This window comes from Mobula birostris, chromosome 12 (assembly GCF_030028105.1).
Source record: "Mobula birostris isolate sMobBir1 chromosome 12, sMobBir1.hap1, whole genome shotgun sequence".
In the NCBI taxonomy this organism is placed as follows: domain Eukaryota; kingdom Metazoa; phylum Chordata; class Chondrichthyes; order Myliobatiformes; family Myliobatidae; genus Mobula; species Mobula birostris.
The window spans coordinates 102,697,750-102,717,582 of record NC_092381.1 but is presented as its reverse complement, the minus strand read 5'-3'; the positions used below and the strand labels follow the sequence as shown (position 1 = coordinate 102,717,582).

At 44.7% G+C, this 19,833-nt stretch overlaps 1 protein-coding gene across 5 annotated transcripts in view; it reads left to right on the top strand.

Moving 5' to 3' along the window:
* The window catches only part of LOC140206160 (latent-transforming growth factor beta-binding protein 4-like), a 182,823-nt gene that overhangs the window by 58,621 nt on the left and 104,369 nt on the right, over positions 1-19,833 (top strand). For 4 of the 5 annotated variants that reach the window (XM_072274402.1, XM_072274404.1, XM_072274401.1 and 1 more), the window contains 6 exons: positions 5,722-5,824; positions 9,099-9,149; positions 10,815-10,937; positions 14,221-14,385; positions 15,293-15,454; positions 15,764-15,844. In XM_072274402.1, the coding sequence (XP_072130503.1) occupies positions 5,722-5,824; positions 9,099-9,149; positions 10,815-10,937; positions 14,221-14,385; positions 15,293-15,454; positions 15,764-15,844 (685 nt within the window). Of the gene's footprint in view, positions 1-5,721; positions 5,825-7,300; positions 7,320-9,098; positions 9,150-10,814; positions 10,938-14,220; positions 14,386-15,292; positions 15,455-15,763; positions 15,845-19,833 lie in introns of those variants that run through there. The other variant, XM_072274405.1, reaches the window with a different exon arrangement.

The window sequence follows — 19,833 nt, the reverse complement described above, 5'->3', positions numbered from 1 at the left end:
GGGCCTGTTTCTGTGCCATACTTTTCTATGACTCCATGAATTCACTGGAATCCAATTAACAACCAAATTCTAATTCAGTTGTCTTCACATGGGTTGTTACATTTTCCCCTACCATTCCAGAACAGATTAAATTTGCCCTCTCTAAATAATGAGGAGTAACTTGATAGAGGTGTTCAAGAGGGTAAGAGGCATATATCAATTGGACAGCCAGAAGCATTTTTCCAGGATGGAGATGGCTAATATGAGAAGGCAAAACTTGAAGATGAATGGAGATAAGTGTAGGGGAGAATGTCAGGGGTAAGTTTTTTTTACACAGAGTGTGGTGGTTGCATGAAACGTCCTGCTAGGTGTGGTGGCAGGGGCATTTAAGAAACTCTTAGATAGGCATATGGATGATCGAAAAATAGAGGACTATGTGGAGGAAAGGGTTAGTTTAATCTTTGCATATGCTGTACTGTAATGCTCCATGTTCCATGTTATGTGTTTTTTCAGCAATCACAGTATTTTTAGTTTGGTTTTCATTTCTATTTTATTTTATTTTCTTGAGATACAGCATGGAATGTGCCCTTCCAGTCCTTTGAGTCGTACACCTAGCAAACCCTGATTTAACCCTAGCCTAATCACGGGAGAGTTTACAATGACCACTAACCTACCAACCTGTATGTCTTTGGACTGTGGGAGGAAACCAGAGCAACAAGAGGAAATCCACGCGGTCACGGAGAGAACGTACAAATTCCTTACAGACAGTGGCAGGGAGTAAACTGGGGTTACTTGTACTGTAAAGTGTTGCGCTAACTACTATTCTATATCATGCATTTTTTCTAATTTGATACACAGCTGGTCGATGTGTTTTTTTAAAAATCTGTTAATACAAAGGCAGCATTTTGAAGGCTGGGTCTTGCTTCTATCGGAAGTTTGTAAATTGACAATGCGCCCTCTGTGTCCTCTCTTCTCCCTAACAGATACTGAATGCCAGGTAAACTGTAACGGGAGTGCTAAAAGCATTAACCACTGAGCTGTGACACCGATAAATTCACAACACGTTAGTAGCCACAAATTGTTGGTCTTACCCCTGCTGGAAACAGGCTTGTAATTGGAAAGTGGAACATGTACAGGACAGGAACAGCGGCATTGAAAAGGTTTTTCAGATGAGCTCCTGCATACCTGTTCATATGAATGTAAATTCGACTGCTAGGATTCTCAGAATCAGAATCAAGTTATTATCACTGGCACAGATTGTGGAATTTGTTGTCTTTGCAGCAGCAGCACAATGCAATACATGAGAAGCTAAAGTCAGATGTATCAGTATTACAGTGGAGTAAAGAGAATTACAGAGGCATGAGAGAGGAGCTGGCCAAAATTGATTGGAAAAGAACACTGGCAGGGATGGCAGCAGAGTAGCAAGGGCTGGAATTTCTGGATGCAATTCAGGAGCCATAGAATAAGGTATATACATCCCAAAAAGAAAGGCAAGATGACACAACCATGGCTAACAAGAGAAGTCAAAGCGAATATAAAAGCCAAAGAGAGGGCATAATAGAGCAAAAAGAAAAGCAGGCAATTAGAGGATTGGGAAGCTATTTAAAAACCAACAGAAGTCTTAAAGAAGATAAAGATGGAATACAAAAGTTAGCTAGCCAGTAACATTAAAAAGGATACCAAAAGTTTCTTTAGATACATAAAGTGTAAAATAGAGGTGAGAGTGGATATCGGACCACTAGAAAACGATTCTGGGGAGGTAGTAATAGGGGGCAAGGAAATGGCAGATGAACTGAATAAGCATTTTGCATCAGTCTTCACTGTGATGACACTAGCCGTATGGTGGAAGTTCCAGCTGTCGGATATCATGAAGTTACCATAATTAAAGAGAAGGTTCTTTGGAAACTGAAAGGTCTGAAGGTCGACGAGTCACCTGGACCAAATGGACAACACCACAGGGTTCTGAAAGCGGTGGCTGAAGAGATTGTAGAGGCATTAGTGATGATCTTTGAAGAATCACTAGATTCTGAAATGGTTCTGGAAGACTGGAAAATTACAAATATCACTCCACTCTTCAAGAAGGAAGGCAGAAGAAAGGAAACCATAGGCCAGTTAGTCTGACCTCAGGGGTAGGGAAGATGTTGGAGTCGATTGTGAAGGATGAGATCTCAGGGTACTTGGAGGCACATGATGAAATAGGCTGTAGTCAGCATGGTTTCCTTCAGTGAAAATCTTGCCTGACGAATCAGTTGGAATTCTTTGAAGAAGTAACAAGCAGGGTAGACAACAGAGAATCAGTTGATATTGTGTACTTGGATTTTCAGAAGGCCTTTGACAAGGTGCCACCCATGAGACTGCTTAACAAGCCTATTGTATTACAGGAAAGATTCCAGCATGGATAAAGCGGTGGCTGATTGGCGGGAGGCAACTTTGTTGCAAAGTTTGCAGACATTATGTAGAGAGGTGGAGGGGCGGATAATTTTGTGGAAGCAGAAAGGCTACAGAAGGACTTAAACAGATTAGGAGAATGGGCGAGGAAATGGCAGATAGCATACAGTGTCAGGAACTGTATGGTTATGCACTTTGGTGGAAAAAATATAAGGGGTGATTATTTTCTAAAAGGAGGGAACTACAAAAAAACTAGGTGCAAAGGGACTTGGGAGTTCTTGTGCAGAAATCCCTAAAGGTTAATTTGTAGGTTGAGACTGTGGTGAGAAAGGCAATGGCAATGTCAGCATTCATTCCAAGAGGACTAGGTTATAAAAGCAAGGATGTAATGTTGAAACTTTTTAAAGCACTGGTGAGGCCTCACTTCATTTGGGCCCCTTATCTTAGAAAGGATGTGCTGAAACTGGAAAAGGTTCAAAGGATGTTCACAAAAATGATTCCAGGATTGAATGGCTTGTCATATGAAGAGTGTTTGATGGCTCTGGGCCTGTATTCACTGGAATTCAGAAGAATAAGGGGTGACCTCATTGAAATCTATCAAATGGTGAAAGGCCTTGAGAGAGTGGATGTGGAGAGGATGTTCCTCTGGTGGGAGAGTCTAAGACCAGAGGACACAGCCTCAGAATGGAAGGTCATCTTTTTAGAGTGGAGATGAGGAGGAATTTCTTCCGCCAGCGAGCGGAGAATCTGTGGAATTCTGTGCCACAGGCAGCTGTGTATATTTAAGGCAAAGGTTGATAGATTCTTGATTGGTCAAGGCATGAAGAGATATGGGAAGATGGCAGGTGTTCGGGTCTGAGAGGAAAATGGATCAACCATGATGAAATGGCGGAGCAGACTCACTGGGCTAAATGGCCTAATTCTGCTCCTATATCTTATGGTCTTTTAATAATAGAGAAAAAAACTGTGTTACATTGTGTATATATATTAAATAAGTAATGCTAAAATCAAAATTAAAAAGTAGTGAGGGTTCAGTGTCCTTTCAGGGCAGTACAGTAGTGTAATGGTTAGCACGACACACAGTACCAGCGACCTACGTTCCATTCCCCACCCCCCCGCTGCCTGTAAGGCGTTTGTACATTCTCACTGGGACCTCATGGGTTTCCTCCAGGTGCTCCAGTTTCCTCCCACAGTCCAAAGACGTACTGGTTGGTAGGCTAATTGGTCATCAAGATTAGGCTAGGATTAAATCGAGGGATTGCCGGGTGATGTACTGGTTGGTAGGCTAATTGGTCATCGTGATTAGGCTAGGATTAAATAGAGGGATTGCTGGGTGGTGTGGCTCAAAGACCGGAAGGGCCTGTTCTTCACAGTGTCTCAATAAATAATGAAAAAAACAAACGGGATGGCAGAGGGAAAGAAGCTGTTCCTGAACCATTGTGTGTGTCTTCAGGCTGAGGAAAACATTAAGATAATCTTGTGTTCTGGCTAACATTCCCCAGTGGAAATAGCGACTGTCTGTAGCAATTATAAATGGGTGTAATGATTGGAGCTTCTGAAGAGAGAAGATGAGCTTCTGGGCATGTCAGCTCAGAGCAATAGGTTCACTTTAGCTGTGCAGTGGGATGTGATTGGAGATGAGGATACCGACAGGGGCATACAGATGACTGGAGTGGAAACTGGTTTGGATGGATTGTGGAGGTGGTGGTGGTTAGAGAAGTGGAGCTTAAGCTTGGGCCCTCAAAGGAAGTGATGCAACATGGAGATTTGGTGTTGACGGAAGTGCAGTGCTGGGATGGGGCAGCGAAGGAGGAAAGCTGTTGTAATTTGAGGTTCCTGTCCAGTAACGCACTGGGAACTCCATGTTTTCCCACTGGTCGCTCTAGGAGGCCCTGGTCCGATATCCATTGCATTGATCCAAAATGCACTGATGTTCGGGGAAGCACGTCAGCCCAAAAGCTCATCAAACTCGGCCTGATACACAAGGGTGCCTCGAGCGTGAAACTACCCAGCCAGGTTTGTGGAGGGATATGTGAAACAACCCAGAATTAGTAGTTATTGCATTTCCTGTTGGATGAGGAGATCAGTTTTAATCCTCATAGTGCTTAAACTTCAAATTTCAAAATAAATTTATTACCTAAATATGTATATGTTACAAGGATGAGATGTTGAGGCTTAATAAGGCACCAGTGATGCTTCACTTGAAGTACTGTGTACAGTTTTTGGCTTTTATTGAAGAAAGGATGTGTTGACACTGGAGAGTGTTTAAAGGAGTTTCACAAAATTGGTTCTGGCATTAAAAGACTTAAAATATGAGGAGTGTTTGATGGCTCTGGGCTTGTACTTGCCGGAATTCTGAAGAATGAGGGGGATCTCACTGAAACTTATCAAATGTTGAAAGGCCTTGATAGAGTGGATTTGGAGAGGATGCTTCTTACGGTGAGAGAGTCCAAGACCAAAGAACACAGCCTCAGCATAGAGGGAGGTCCATTTAGAATGGAGATGAGGAATTCCTTTAATCAAAGAGTCATGAATCTGTGGAACTTGTTGCCACAGTTGGCTGCGGAGGCCAAACCATTGAGTATATTTAAGGAAGAGGTTGATACATTCTTGATTAATCAGGGCATGAAGAGAACTGGGGAGAAGGCAGGAGATTGGGGCTGAGAAGGAAATGGATCAGCCATAATGAAATGGTGGAACAGACTCGATGGGCCAAATGACCTAATTCTGCTGCTGTATTTTATGTTCTTATGGTCTGATATGTCTGCATATAGTACCTTGGGATTCATTTTGTTTCAGGCATTTACAGGAAAAATAAAGAAGTATGATAGAATTATGAAAAACTAACAACAACCAATATGCAAGATAGAATAAATTGTGCAAATAATAATAAAATAAATAAATAATACTGAGACATGAAATGTCAAGTCCTTGAGTGCGAGTCCATACGTTGTGGAACCATTTCAGCAGAGAGGTGAGTAGAGGTATCCACCCTGCTTCAGGAGTTCGGTGGCTGTAGAGTCATAACTGTTCATGCCGCCTTTGTGATGGCACACACATGCCGGGCCCAGAGCACACCTTCTGATGTGGTACTGCCAGGGAAGTTAAAGTTACTGGCCCTCTCTACCTCCAAACCCCTAATGAGGACTGGCTCATGGACCTCTGACTTCTTCCTCCTGTGGTCAATAATCAGCCATTTGCTTGAGTGAGAGGTTGTTGTTGTGACACCGTTCGACCAGACTTTCAATCTCCTCCTTTTCTATAAAGAAATGGTGAGTAATTGTATTGCTGGGTACAGCACCCTGGAAGATGTAGCTGGCCCCATAATGATGTTTTCTTTCCCTCTGATGTCAGTGCACCTCCCCTCTGACTGGGCTGCGGACACTGGAGCACTGCTGCCGAGGAGGAGGAGTGGGCTGGGGAGTGACCGAGTGTAGCGAGTGCCCGGTGTCTCCAGGTAAGCACGGATCTCCAACTTCCGTGTAAGTTATCTTCGAAACTGTGTGAGCTCAGGTATCTTCCTCATACTCAAGATATTTGTAATTTCTGTGTGTCTTTCCCAACACTGTGTTGGCAGCGCAGTGGTGCAGCTACAAGTAGAGCCACTGCCGGTCATCCAATCTTCTATCCATGCTAGTTTATTTCCTGTAATTCCAGGGACTTTCATTTTGTTTAGCAATCTCACCTGAAGCATCTTGTCAAAGACCATCTGAAAATCCAAGCAAACAACATCCACAGACTCTCCTTTGTCCATCCTGCCTGTTATTTCCTCAAGGAATTCCAATACGTCTGTCAGGCAAGCATTTCCCTTTAGAAAATCATGCCTACTGTGGCCTATTTAATCATGTGCCTCCCAGTACCCGGAAACTTCATTATTAATATTGAGTCCAATGCCTTACCAATCACTGCAGTCAGGTTAACCGGCCTATAATTTTCTTCCTTTTTCTGCCCACCCTTCTTAAAGAGTGGAGTGACATTTGCAATTTTCCAGTCCTCTGGAGTCACTCCAGCACCTAGTGATTGTTGAAAGGTCACCGATAATGCACTAACGCTTCTACAATCTCTTCAGCTACCTCCTTTAGAACCCTGGGGTGTAGTCCATCTGATCCAGGTGACTTATCTACATTCAGACCTTCCAGCTTACCAAGCACCTTCTCCTTAGTAACAGCAACGGCACTCACTTCTGCCCCTCGACACTCCTGAATTTCTAACTTTCTGCTAGTATCTTCCACGGGTTTGGGACAGGGGAGACAGGTGGCATAGGAAGGTCCTGCCTGCTGAAGTAGCTTGTTGCCATAAAGAGTTTGGTCATCAGTATTACATGATGAACAAAGGATAGCACATAAATGCACAGCTGATCTTGACCTGGTTGAAGGACACGTGGACTAGAAGAGGCCTAGGTATCCAACTGTTCTTCTCATGAATGTACGTTTATCTCATTTCTCCTCTCCCCAAAGCACTGAAGCTTGGCTTGAAAAGCAGAGTCCCCAAAAATGGAGGTTTAAGAATTTGCTGTTAAAGTACAGATGTTGGCTAATAATATATTTCACTATATGATCAGGACTTTTTTCCCTTTTTTCTTTCTTTACCAAACAGCTTCAATCTTGGTCGTGGGTTTAGATTTTTTTTATATAATAAAATTATCACATTTCAATATTACGATTTAATTTAATTTACATGAATATAGGGTAAAGAGATTGCAAGTGTGACTCAAATATATTTGGTATTATTTTATCTTTTTTTGATTTATAATATATATCTTTGTGTACTCTGTATTCTTCTATGTAGAACTTAATAAAAATATTGAAAAAGAAAGAAAGAATTCTGACCTCCAGTACAGCATGCAAATGTTCGAGGACGTCGTACCCAAGGATGAAGGCCCACAGCTATTTGACCTGTAATCCGTAGAGATCATTCGTTCAAAAATTCATAGTTCTCATACAGTATGTGAGGTGTGTCGATCATGAGCAGATTGATACTTCCATGCAACTTGTTACAGGGTCCCACCTATTCAACGGAGACCAGAGAAATTAGAGAGTCCAGGGCAATACTCTGATTTCTACATGGCAGTGGCTCTCCGGAAAATGTTTCAATGAAATCCTCACCTCCCCTCCATCATTCACTTACCCTTCCCACCCTTCACGGCCTCTCTTACCTACCCACTCCAATTTCTCACCTCTATATCAATCCTCCGTCCTAATCTCTCACACCCTATGCTCACCCTCTCCCTGCTTCTCACCATTGACATTAAACCATCTCCCGTTCTTCCAGCCTCTGTCTCTCATCACATCCTCCACTTCCCTCTTGCTCTGACCAGTTTGTTGTGAACAGTTCCAAAAGTGAAGTTATTGACCCTAGAGGATTATGTAGAGTCATAGAGTCACGGAACACTACAGCACAGAAACAGACCCTTCGCCTATCTAGTCCGTGCTGAACTATTAGTCTGCCTAGTCCCATTGACTGGCACCTGTATCAGAGTCCTCTACCCCTCCTATCCGTGTACCTTTCCAAATTTCTCTGAAATGTTAAAATAGAACCACATCCGCTGGCAGCTCATTTCACACTCTTGTCACCCTCTGAGTGAAGAAGTTTCCCCTCATGTTCCCCTTAAACATTTCACCTTTTATCCTTAACCCATAACCTCTATTGCCAATCTCACCCAACCTCAGTGGAAAAAGCCAGCTTGCATTTACCCTATCTATGTCCCTCATAATTTTGTATACCTCCATCAAATCTCCCCTCAATTTCTATGTTCCAAGAAATAAAGTCCCAACCTATTCAACTGTTCCCTATAACTCAGGTCTTCCAGACCTGACAACATCCTCATAAATTTTCTCTGCACTCTTTCAATCTGATTGATATTTTTCCTGTAGCTAGGTGACCAGAACTGTACACAACACTCCAAATTAGGCCTCACCAACATTTTATACAACTTCAACATAACATCCCATCTCCTGTACTCAATATTTTGATTTATGAAGGCCTAAAGCTCTCTTTATGACCCCATCTACTTATGACATTAGTTTCAATGAATAATGGAATGGTATTCCCAGACCTGTCCCCTCAGTGCCCTATGGTTCACTGTATAAGTCCTACCCTGGTTTGTCATCCCAAAGTGCAACACCTCACACATCTACATCTGTCCTTTCTCAGCCCATTTTGCCAGCTGGTTCAGATCCTGCTGCAAGCTTTGATAGCCTTCTGCGTTGTCCACTGCACCCCCAATTTTGATGTCATGTGCAAATTTGTTGATCCAGTTTTCAGATCATTGATATAGATGACAAACAAGAATAGACCCAGCACTCATCCCTGCAGCACACCACTAGTCACAGGCCTCCAGTCAGAGGGGAAACCATTGACTACTACTCTCTGGTTTCTCCCATAAGGCCAAAGTCTAATCTAACTTACTACCTCATCTTGAATGCCGAGCAACTTGAGCAGCCTCCCATGCGGAACCTTGTCAAAGGCTTTGTTGTTTGGAAGCAGCCACCTCAGGACGTAGCCTCTTGAACTTCAGTTACTGTGGTCCTGAGCTCTGTAACCAGACTTCTGCAGCACTGAGATGTCCAGGGACAAAAAGTCACCTTGTGGCCACCACCCCCTCCCCCCCACCGCACCAAGGCCAATGGCTTTGGGCCTTAGATTGAGGCTTTATTGTGTCTTGGGTTCAGTCATTAATAAATCCTCTGTTTCCTCTTTGTTCATTAATAATCTGGTCCTTTATTCTGCAGAAAATGACTGCCCGCAAGGATTTCGGAAAGCAGCTGACGGTGAATGTCAAGGTAATGTAGTCAGCATACCAGAGGTTCTGGAGCCTGTTCCTCTGCCACTTAATGCCCTGGGTAACCCATTACGGTATGGTGCTGGGTGGTAGTAACGTCAGCAAGCCAAGGAAAACCCCATGTCAAAGCCACACCTCATGAGAAATGATTTCATGCGGGGATGTGGTGGGACACCTGCTAGTCTCTGTCGTGAGTGTTGATCCATATGCCCATTAGTGCCCTGGGCAGGACATACACTGTGTGATAAACCTGATATATGAATACTTATTGCAATACAGTGTGGAATAGACCCTTCCACCCCTTCGAACCACACTGCTGAGCATTCCCCCGATTTAATCCTAGCCTAATCATGGGACAATTTGCAATGACCAATTAAACTACCAACAGGTACATTTTTGGATGGTAGGAGGAAAACAGAGCACCAGGAGGAAGCCCAGGCTGTCACGAGGAAAATGTGCAAACTCATTACAGCAGTGGTGGGGATATTGTAAGCACTCACAGTCTGGGTGCGGGCAGGAGGAGCAGTTTGATTGGATGCGGTTTTCTTTGCCCTGACTTGCTGCGGGTATCACTGCTGTCCAACACTTCCCAAATCAACAGCGGCGTTTCGATGGGTAGGCAGAGTTTGGCAAGAGAGAATAAGTCATGGTTTCATTAACTGGCCGATACAGCAGGAACTGGAATCCTACTGGTACAATGCAGTTTGCAGGGTAAATGAGTCTTTGTAAAAGTCGGGAGGATAGAAGCACCTACAGTAGTGAGGCCACTGGAGAAAGTCCAGCAGCATCTGGGCTCATAGATTAATAGTGGTATTTGGAAAATCCCATTCGCTCATTCTCAGTGACAAGTGCAAGGAGAGCAGGTATTTGCCTTCACTGATTTATGTCATTTTCTACACGTCCTGTGCATTCTGCACATTCCTCCCAACTAATTTGTATCCTGTTATTTATGGACAAAATTCCACACTTGCCATGTTATACTTATAAGAGCCATTCGGAGCCAAACTGAAATATCAGACGGGAGAGGTAGAGTCTAGCCACAAAGGCCATAACTCATTACTTCATCCAACAAAACCTTCCCATTTCCTCCCATATTTGGCCATTCTTCGGCACAAGTCTTTGTGAAGATGTGATCCTACTGCCAATTCCGATCAGAGTGTTACGTTAGGTAGTCATGGGCAACAACTCCCACCTCTCCTACCAAGTTAGACAGTGGCCCCATCTTCTGTAACCTGCTCTTTATCACAACTCCATCCTGACCTTTTCTGGTACCATCTCTTCCTCCCCCACTAGAGAGGGTAGTTTCGGGTTCATGATGGGCAGTAATCCCAAGGGAAGTGTGTAGAATAATCCTGCCGCTGTTCTCTGAGTGCATGTACTACATGATAATGCTGCTACTGGAAAGGACCGTTCAGGTAACAACAAACAAGTGAGGATTATAGCATAGATGGTTAAAACAGATGGCAAATCCAGGCTCTTCCTTAAGGATCTTTCCTCTTCTTCTGAAAATGATCTGGGCATAAAATGTAAGTACAAAATAATTGTTCAGAAATCCCAACCATGGTTATTATAGTTCTCGTAAAACATGAAAATAGAAGTATGCTTTTAACCCCGCCACCCCGCCCCCAGTCTGCAGAGCCTAAATCTTTTGTCCTGCTTCTTGCAGACATCAATGAGTGCAGCTGGCCAAGAATCTGTCAGAACGGCAAGTGCATGAACATGAGAGGCAGTTACAGCTGCGTCTGCAACCCTGGCTACGTCCAAGATACTTCCAAGAGCCGATGCATCTGTAAGTGATCAAACTGACAGGACGAGTTCACACAGCTTTCTCCAGGAAGCACAGGCAACTCCAGCACATCCTTAACCTTGCACACAGTTGTAAAGACTTCCTTGTAGAGCTGCTAAATACCTTCCACCACTCTCCTCTTGGCAAGCTGTACCCATAGATTCATCTATGACAGATGAAACTCATGAGCGCCCAGAAGGAGAATATTTAGACGAGTATACTCAGTGGAGAACACTATTTTAAATATCACCACACTAATTAACCCCATGATCCTGTGTGTCAGACTATGTAGGTTCTACAGTCCCCTCCCCTTGGTCCTGTATCCGACCTACACGTGATAAAATCAGCTAAGTTAAATTTGGTTTCCTTCAGGGCAAATCTTGCCTGACAAATCTTTTGGAATTCTTTGAAGAAATAGCAGGCAGGATAAGCAAAGGAGAGTCAGTGGATGTTGTGGACCTGGATTTTCAGAAGGCTTTTGACAATGTGCTGCACACGAGGCTGCTTAACAAGCTATAAGCTCATGATATTACAAGAGAGATTCCAGCATGGATAAAGTAGTGGCTAATTGGCAGGAAGCAAAGAGTGAGAATAAAGGGAGCCTTTTCTGGTTGGCTGTTAGTGACTAGAGTTGTTTCACAGAGTCTGTATTGGGGTGATTCCTTTTAGGTTTTATGTCCATGACTTAAACGATGGAATTAATGGTTCGTGGCAGAGTCTGGGGATGATACAAAGATAGATGGAGGGGCAGGCAGTGTTGAGGAAGCAGAGAGGCTACAGAAGGACTTGGGCAGATTGGGAGAATGGGAAAATAAGTGGCAGATGGAATATAGTGAAGGGAAGTATGTGGTCATGCACTTTGGTAGAAGGAATAAAGGCCTACATTATTTTCTAAATGGAGAGAAAATTCAGAACTCTGCGATGCAAAGGGATGCACATCCTCAGCCACTAAACTCATAATTCCCACACCCCGTACCGCTCGGTTTTACCTCCTCCCCAAGAGCCACAAGCCTGACTGTCCCACGTGACTTCCGCCACCTTCAACAGGACCCCACCACTAAGCACATCTTTCCCTCTCCCCCCCCCTCTGCTTTTCGCAGGGATCGGTCCCTCCGCGACTCCCTGGTCCACACGTCCCTCCCCACGGATCTCCCACCTAGCACTTATCCCTGTAAGTGCAAGTGCTACACCTGTCTCTACACCTCCTCTCTTGCCTCCATTCAGGGCCTCAAACGGTCCTTCCAGGTGAGGCAACACTTCACTTGTGAGTCTGCTGGGGTCATCTATTGCATCCGGTGCTCCCGGTGCGGGCTCCTCTACATCGGTGAAACCCGACGCAGATTGGGGGACCGCTTCATCGAGCACCTCCACTCCGTCCGCCAAAACAGACAGGATCTCCCGGTTGCCACCTGCTTCAACTCTGCTTCCCACTCCCATTCAGACATGTCCATACATGGCCTCCTATACTGCCATGATGAGGCTAAACTCAGGTTGGAGGAGCAATACCTCATATACCGTCTAGGTAGTCTCCAGCCCCTTGGTATGAACATAGAATTCTCCCCCCAACTTCCAGTAATTCCCTCCCCCTCCCTTCCCCTATCCCTATGTCACTCTGCCCCCTCCCCCAGCTGCCTATCACCTCCCTCATGGTTCCACCTCCTTCTACGACCCATTGTGTTTTCCCCTATTACTTCTTCACGTTTCCTGCCTATCACCTCCCTGCCTCCCCTCCCCCACCACCTTATCTTTCCCCTTACTGGTTTTTCACCTGGAACCCACCAGCCTTCTCCTTCCCACCCTCCCCCCACCTTCCTTATAGGGCCTCTGCCCCTTCCCTCTACAATCCTGACGAAGGGTTCCAGCCAGAAACGTCAACCGATCTTTTCCGCGGATGCTGCCCGACCTGTTGAGTTCCTCCAGCGTGTTGTGAGTGTTGCTTTGATGCCAGCATCTGCAGATTATTTTGTGTTTATGAGATGCAAAGGGACTTGGGAGTCCTTGTGCAGGCTTCCCTAAAGATTACTTTGCAGGTTGAGTCTGTGGTGAGGAAGGCAAATGCAATGTTTACATTCATTTGAAGAGGACTAGAATATAAAAGAAAGGATGTAACACTGAGAATTTATAAAGCACTGGTGAGGCCTCACGTGAAGTATTGTGAGCAGTTTTGGGCACCTTATCTAAGAAAGGATGTGCTGGCATTAGAGAGGGTTTAGAAGAGGTTCACGAGAATGATTCTAGGAATGAAGAGGTTATTGTATGAAGGGTGTTTGGTGGTACTCGATGGAATTTAGGAAAATGAGGAGGATTCTCAATGAAACCTATTAAATATTGGAAGGGTTAAATAGAGTGGATGTGGAGAGGATGTTTCCTTTGGTGGGGGATTCTAGGATGAGAGGGTATAGCCTCAGAATAGAGGGACGTCCATTTAGGGTGGTGGATCTGTATAATTCGTTGCCACAGATACCTGTGGATGCCAAGTCATTGGGTATATTTAAAGCTGAGGTAGACAGGTAATTGATGAGTCAGGGCGTGAAAGGTTATGGGGAGGAGGCAGGAGATTGGGGTTGAGCATGATATTAACTAGCCACGATGGAATGGCCTCATTCTGCTCCTATGTCTTATGGTCTAACACAGGTTCTACTGCCCTCTCCCTGTGGTAAGGGTGAATAGATCCTCGATCCCTCCGGATGGGAGAGGGGGCTACCCTGGGAAATTTCAAGTCCGAGACCCATAGTTCAGTACAGAGCAGGGTAATCCTTGTGGAGCAGCAAGCTGAAGTGGCCTGTCCCTCACCTCCAACCCCAACACCCTGACCTTTTCCATCTGGCCCAGCGTTTAAATCCTCATCCAAATATTGGGTTCAATTTCTTCGATATACTCTGGGGCCTGGAATCTACCGTCTCGATTCGACCCGGAACTTAAATTGATTGACCTACAGGTCTTCCTCGCTCTTGGCAACTGCCTCGCTTTGCCTCTGTCCTGCCACATTGGACTGCCTTCAAGTCCAAAGGGAAGTTACAGACTATTGCTTGCAATGGTGGCTCGCCAGAAGAAGAGTGATTAACGAAGTATTTAGCTGTTTTCCTTAGATCGTTGGCCACCAGCCCGAAGTGGCTGAGATTCACCAGCACCATCTTAAACCAGCTGAGTTCAACCTGCTGAGTTACTCCAGCATGTTGTTACTTGCAGTAGGTGTTGCATGGTAAAATGTGGGAGATTTTTAAGTGTGATTTTGTGAGTACTGCTTGCATTTACTGAATGGCTCACTGGGATCTCAATGTTCCAGCACAGCAGGTTATCTCACTGACCCGAGGACCCTGTTACCGCATTTGGAGGAGTGGGTTCTGTTCCCTGCCTGTTGTCCAGAACATCACCAAACAGATCTGCTGCTGCAGTCGCGTGGGGAAAGCCTGGGGTCCCAACTGCCAGAGGTGTCCTTCTCTGGGCACAGGTAAGCTGGAGGGTGGGGGACCGGGGTGCAGGAGAGAAAAGGAAGAGAGGGAAAGAGTGGCAGAGAGTACAGGTGAGAGAAGCAATGGGGAAAGGGGATGAGTGATGAGAAATCAGAATCAGAAGCAGGTTTAATATCACCGGTGTATGTCGTGAAATTTGTTGTCTTTACACCAGCAGTACAATCCTCCAAATATCCAGACCTGCATCTCGGTTTTTTTTGCATTACCTTACTTTCCATTTTTCTATTTTCTATTTATGATTTATAATATAAATTTTTAATATTTACTATCGATTTGTAATCCAGGGAGCAAGAAGCGCAGAATCAAATATCACTGTGATGATTGTAAGTTCTAGTATCAATTGTCTGGTGACAATAAGGTATAAAGTATGAAGTATGAAACACATAATGATAGAAAAAATGTCAATTACAGTAGGTGTGTGTATATTTTATATATAAAAAAATAGTTAAACTAAATAAGTAGTGCAAAATTAGAAATAAAAAAAAGTAGTGAGGTAGCGTTCATGGGTTCAGTGTCCATTCGGAAATCACTTGGCAGAGGGAAAGAAGCTGTTCCTCAGTTGTCGAGTGGACAGACGGAGAGTATTTATGTCGAGGGGAAAGAGAGGTGGAGAGGGTTAGGGAAAAGAACGTGCAAGTCTGGGAGAGAAGGAGAAGCAGTGGAAGTGTCGGGGTGGAGGGAGGGAGGTGAGCAGGAACGCATCACGTTTCGGAGGGGGGAGAGAGGAGATACATGAAAGTGAGTGAGTGGTGTGGACAGGAGGAAGAGAAGGAAGGGGAGATCGAACAGAGAAAAGCAGAGGGAGTGGTAAGGATGGGGGGGGGTAGGGGAACTGCAGGAGCTACATAATTGAAGGGTGCTGTATCTCCACCTTTGCCTCTGCAGGTGCATTCCGGGAAGTCTGCCCTGCTGGACCTGGCTACCACTACACCAGGTCAGACCTCCGATACATCAACCGGGTGAACGAAGAGCGTAACCAGAACAGAGAGCGTGTGAATCTGGTGCGGCAAACCACCACCCTGGCACCTCGTGGCAGACACACTGTGGGTACGCTTGTAGTGGGCATGTTGAAGAAAAGGCAAGGCTGTGCAGAATGGTGTGGCAGTGGGTGGGCTAGGGCATTGTAAGGCTGCAGGGAAGGGAAAAGTCTTTGGGTTGTTCAGGCAATGATGAGATGTTGAGGTTCAAGAGCCTGGGGGATGGTTGGAGGGTGAATTGCGGGCAGCGTTTCAGGGTTGGGTGGGAGATCAGTGTTGGGGATCTGTCACAATGCTGATTCAAGGTAGTAAACAGGTCATTAGAACCCAGAAAAGGGCAGTAGTAATCTTTCTCATTTTCTCGCCATTGCTGGTAAAGCTCCCAGGTTGAGAGAGATGACAAATGTCACCAGTTCGCCTACAACTACCACCACAGCCCTGCCTCGGAGAACAACCCCAGGTGCGTGAATTCATAGCCAAAAATCTTATGAAATCTGTTTTTAAAGCACAGGGAACTCTTGTAATCAAGCATCATAATCAGTACAATAAGGAACTAACCTTCTGTTAGGAGAAACATCCTAGCCTCAGTATCCGGCAGTCCTTGATGCACTTGAGTGGCCAGCAAGAGCCAAACACCTTTGTTTACCTGCAAGGCTCTTTTGTAATACCTCAATAGATTGAAGCTTCTCACCAAATCAGGACCTAGACCAGGGGTTCCCAACCTGGGGTCCATTGATCCCTCGGTTAATCGTAGGGGTCAATGGGAACCCCTGATCACTGAAGCCACAGAAACACCAAATGGCAGAGATTGCTGTTGACCAAGTTATTAGCCACTGTTGGCAGTGTCCTCTGTTATCCCTGTTCCATAAGACCATAAAAAAATTTATTATCAATTTCATATACATCCCAATATACAACCCTGAGATTCATTTTCTTGTAGACATACTCAGCAAATCTATAGTATAGTAGCAATAACTGGATCAATGAAAGATCAACCAGAGTGCAGAAGACAACAATGCAAATATCAGTAAATAACAATAAATAACGAGAACATGAGATAATGAGATAAAGAGTCCTTGAAATTGAGATAATTGGGAGCATTTCAATGATGGGGCAAGTGAGTGTAGTTATCCCCTTTTGTTCAAGAGCCTGATGGTTGAGAGGTAGTATCTGTTCTTGAACCTGGTGGTGTGAGTCCTGTGGCACACGTACCTTCTACTTGAAGATTCTCACTGAAGGTAGAGATAGGAACTGGAACAGGCCATTCTGTCCCGGAGTCTACTCCACCATACATGGAGATCATAGCCGACTGTCTATCCTAGCATGTACCTCCACCGACCCCCTAACCTCTGCGTCGCTTAATTTTTAGAAATCTGTTGATCTGTTTCTGCATTCGCAACAGCACCTTTATTTGCTGCAGAGAAAAAAAAAAGCTCACCTCTGTCCCAGGATACTGACGGACCTTTACCACTGTACCGCTGAGAGCATACTCACCAACTGCATCTCAGTGTGGTATGGCAATTGTCCTGTATCGGACCGCAAAGCACTCCAGCAGGTGGTGAAAACTGCCCAGCAGATTATCGGCACCCAGTAGTCCACCATTGAGAACATCTACCATAAGTGCTGTCTGGGCAGGGCAAAAAGCATTATCAAGGATGCATCTCACCCTAACCATGGACTTTTTACTCTCCTCCCATCTGGTAGGCGGTACGGGAGCCTCTGCTCCCGCACCAGCAGGCACAGGAAGAGCTTCTTCCCTGAGGCTGTGAACCTGCTAAACCTCAAATCACAGCGTTAAACAGTATTGCACCCATATTGTACTGTCTCAGTACTTTTATATTTGTGTGCTGTAGCACTTACTTTTTATTCGCAGTTATTTTGTAAATAACTCTATTCTTTGCATTTCTGGTTAGATGCTAACTGCATTTCATTGGCTTTGTATCTGTACTCGGCACAATGACAATAAAGTTGAATCTAATCTAATCTAAAATTAACACAATAACGGAGACATTCTGGGTAGAGTTCACCGCCCTCTAGCTGAGGAAATTTCTCCTCCTCTCACTCTTAACCAGCTTTAAAATGGAGATGAGGGGGAATTTCTTCAGCCAGAGAGTGGTGAATCTGTGGAATTTGTTGCCATAGGCTGTGTTGGAGGCCAGGTCATTGAGTATACTTAAGACAGAGGTTGATAGGTTCTTGATTAGTCAGGGCCTGAAGGGATAAGGAGAGAATGGGGCTCAGATGAAAATGGATCGGCCGTGATGAAATGGCAGAGCAGACTCGATGGGCCAAGTGGCCTAATTCTGTTCCTTTATCTTATAGTTCCACTTCATATCAGAGAATGTATGCAATCTATATTCTGAAATTCCTTTTCTTCCCAGACATCCACAAAAACAGGAGAATGCCCCAAAGAATGAATGATGGTTAAAACGTTAGAGCCCTAAAGGCCCCTCGCTCCGTCTCTCCTACGCACAAGCGGTAGCAAAGCAGCGACCCTCCCCCATCCCACCCTCTTCCGCAAAAAATTCATCAGCACTCTCAACTAGGCAAGCAATATCAAAGCCCCCAGTAGAGACCGTGATCTGCAGTACAACAAAAATTAGTTGTTTACCCAAAAATTCAGTGCACCACAGACTCTTTCCCTTTATTAGGGAGAGAGAGAAAAAGGTGTCCCCTTTCACACTGAGAGGGAAGGCATAACAAAGCAACTCGCTGATTTTATGGTGTGAAAAGTCTGTTCCACGCCCCCCCCCCACCCGAGTCCTGTGATCCGAGAATCGGCCGCAATCTCTCACAAACCTGTGTGTGTGTGTGTGTGTGTGTGTGTGTGTGTGTGTGTGTGTGTGTGTGTGTGTGTGTGTGTGTGTGTGTGTGTGTGAGAGAGAGAGAGAGAGTGAGAGAGAGAGTGAGAGTGGAAAAAACAAAAAAAAAACCAATTCATTGAGTACAGAGCCTCCGGCAGCTGAACCACTGCTCCTGGTGTTCCATTCTCTCCCACGGCACTTCACTCCACAGCATTGGCTTAGAATCAGCCTGTCCACAGGGCCATGAAACCTCGGTACGCCGAAGGCCCGCTCATCTTCTAGTCCGCATCCTTGGTATATCAAAAAATGGCTGGCCATGAGCCTCCAGGATCGGATCCCACCACCACAAATAACCGAAGTCTGACTGTAACTCCAGGTCAGCATCTACAACAAACCCCATCCACACTGAAAAGGAAAAGGAGGGACATCAATGGTAGAAATTAAACAGTTTTCGTAGATGAACGCGAAGGAGTGGCAAATTAGAGCCATCATGACTCCGCCTCTTACTGTTTTATCTCTTAATCTGAAACTCTCCTTTTGGCTCTATTTTCCCTCGTCAAATGGAACATCCTGGACTGTCAAACACCTGAAGAATTTTGCTTTTGAACTTCTTGGATGACCTCAACTTGTCACCCATTACTACCTCTCCAGCATCGTTTTCCAAAAGTCCGATATCCACTCTCACCTCTCTTTTACACTTGTTGTATCTGAAGAAACTTTTGGTATCCTCTTTAATATTATTGACTGGCCTACTCTCATAACTCCATCTTTACTTTCTTAATGAACTTTTTAGTTGTTTTCTGCTGGTTTTTAAAAGCTTTCCATTCCTCTAACTTTCCACTAATTTTGCTCTATTATATGCCCTCTCTTTGGCTTTTATGTTGGCTTTGATTTCTCTTGTTAGCCATAGTTGTGTCACCTTGCCTTTAGAATACTTTTCCTCTTTGGGGATGTATATATCCAGTGCCTTCTGAATTGCTTCCAGAAATTCCAGCCTTTGCTGCTCTGTCGCTATTCCTGCCAATGTTCTTTTCCAATCGATTCTGGCAATTCCTCTCTCATGCCTCTGTAATTCCTTTTACTCCTGACTTTAGCTTCTCCTTCCTAAATTTCAGGGTGAATTCAATCATGTTACGATTACTTGTCCCTTTGGGTTCTTTTTACCCTAAACTCTCTAATCAATTCCAGTTCATTGCACAGCACCCAATCCAGAATAGCTGATCCCCTAGTGAGGTCAACCATGAGCTGCTCTGAAAAGCCATATCACACGCAGTCTAAAATTCTCCCTCCTGGATTCTAGCACCAATCTGATTTTCCCAATCTACCTGCATATTGAAATCCCTCATGACCGTTGTAACATTGCCCTTTTGGCATGCATTTTCAATCTCCCTTTGAAATTTGTAGACCACATCTTTACCACTGTTTTGGGGGTCTGTATAAAACTCCCCTCAGGGTCTTATATGCTTGCATTTCCTTAACTCTATGCACAATAATTCAACACCATTTGTCCTTCTGTCACCCTTTCATTTTTTACCAACAGAGCAATGCCAACCCCTCTGACTTCTTGTCTGACCTTCCTTGGACATTAAGATCCCAACTATAATCTTCTCTCAGCCATGATTCCGTCAACATCATACCTGCCAAT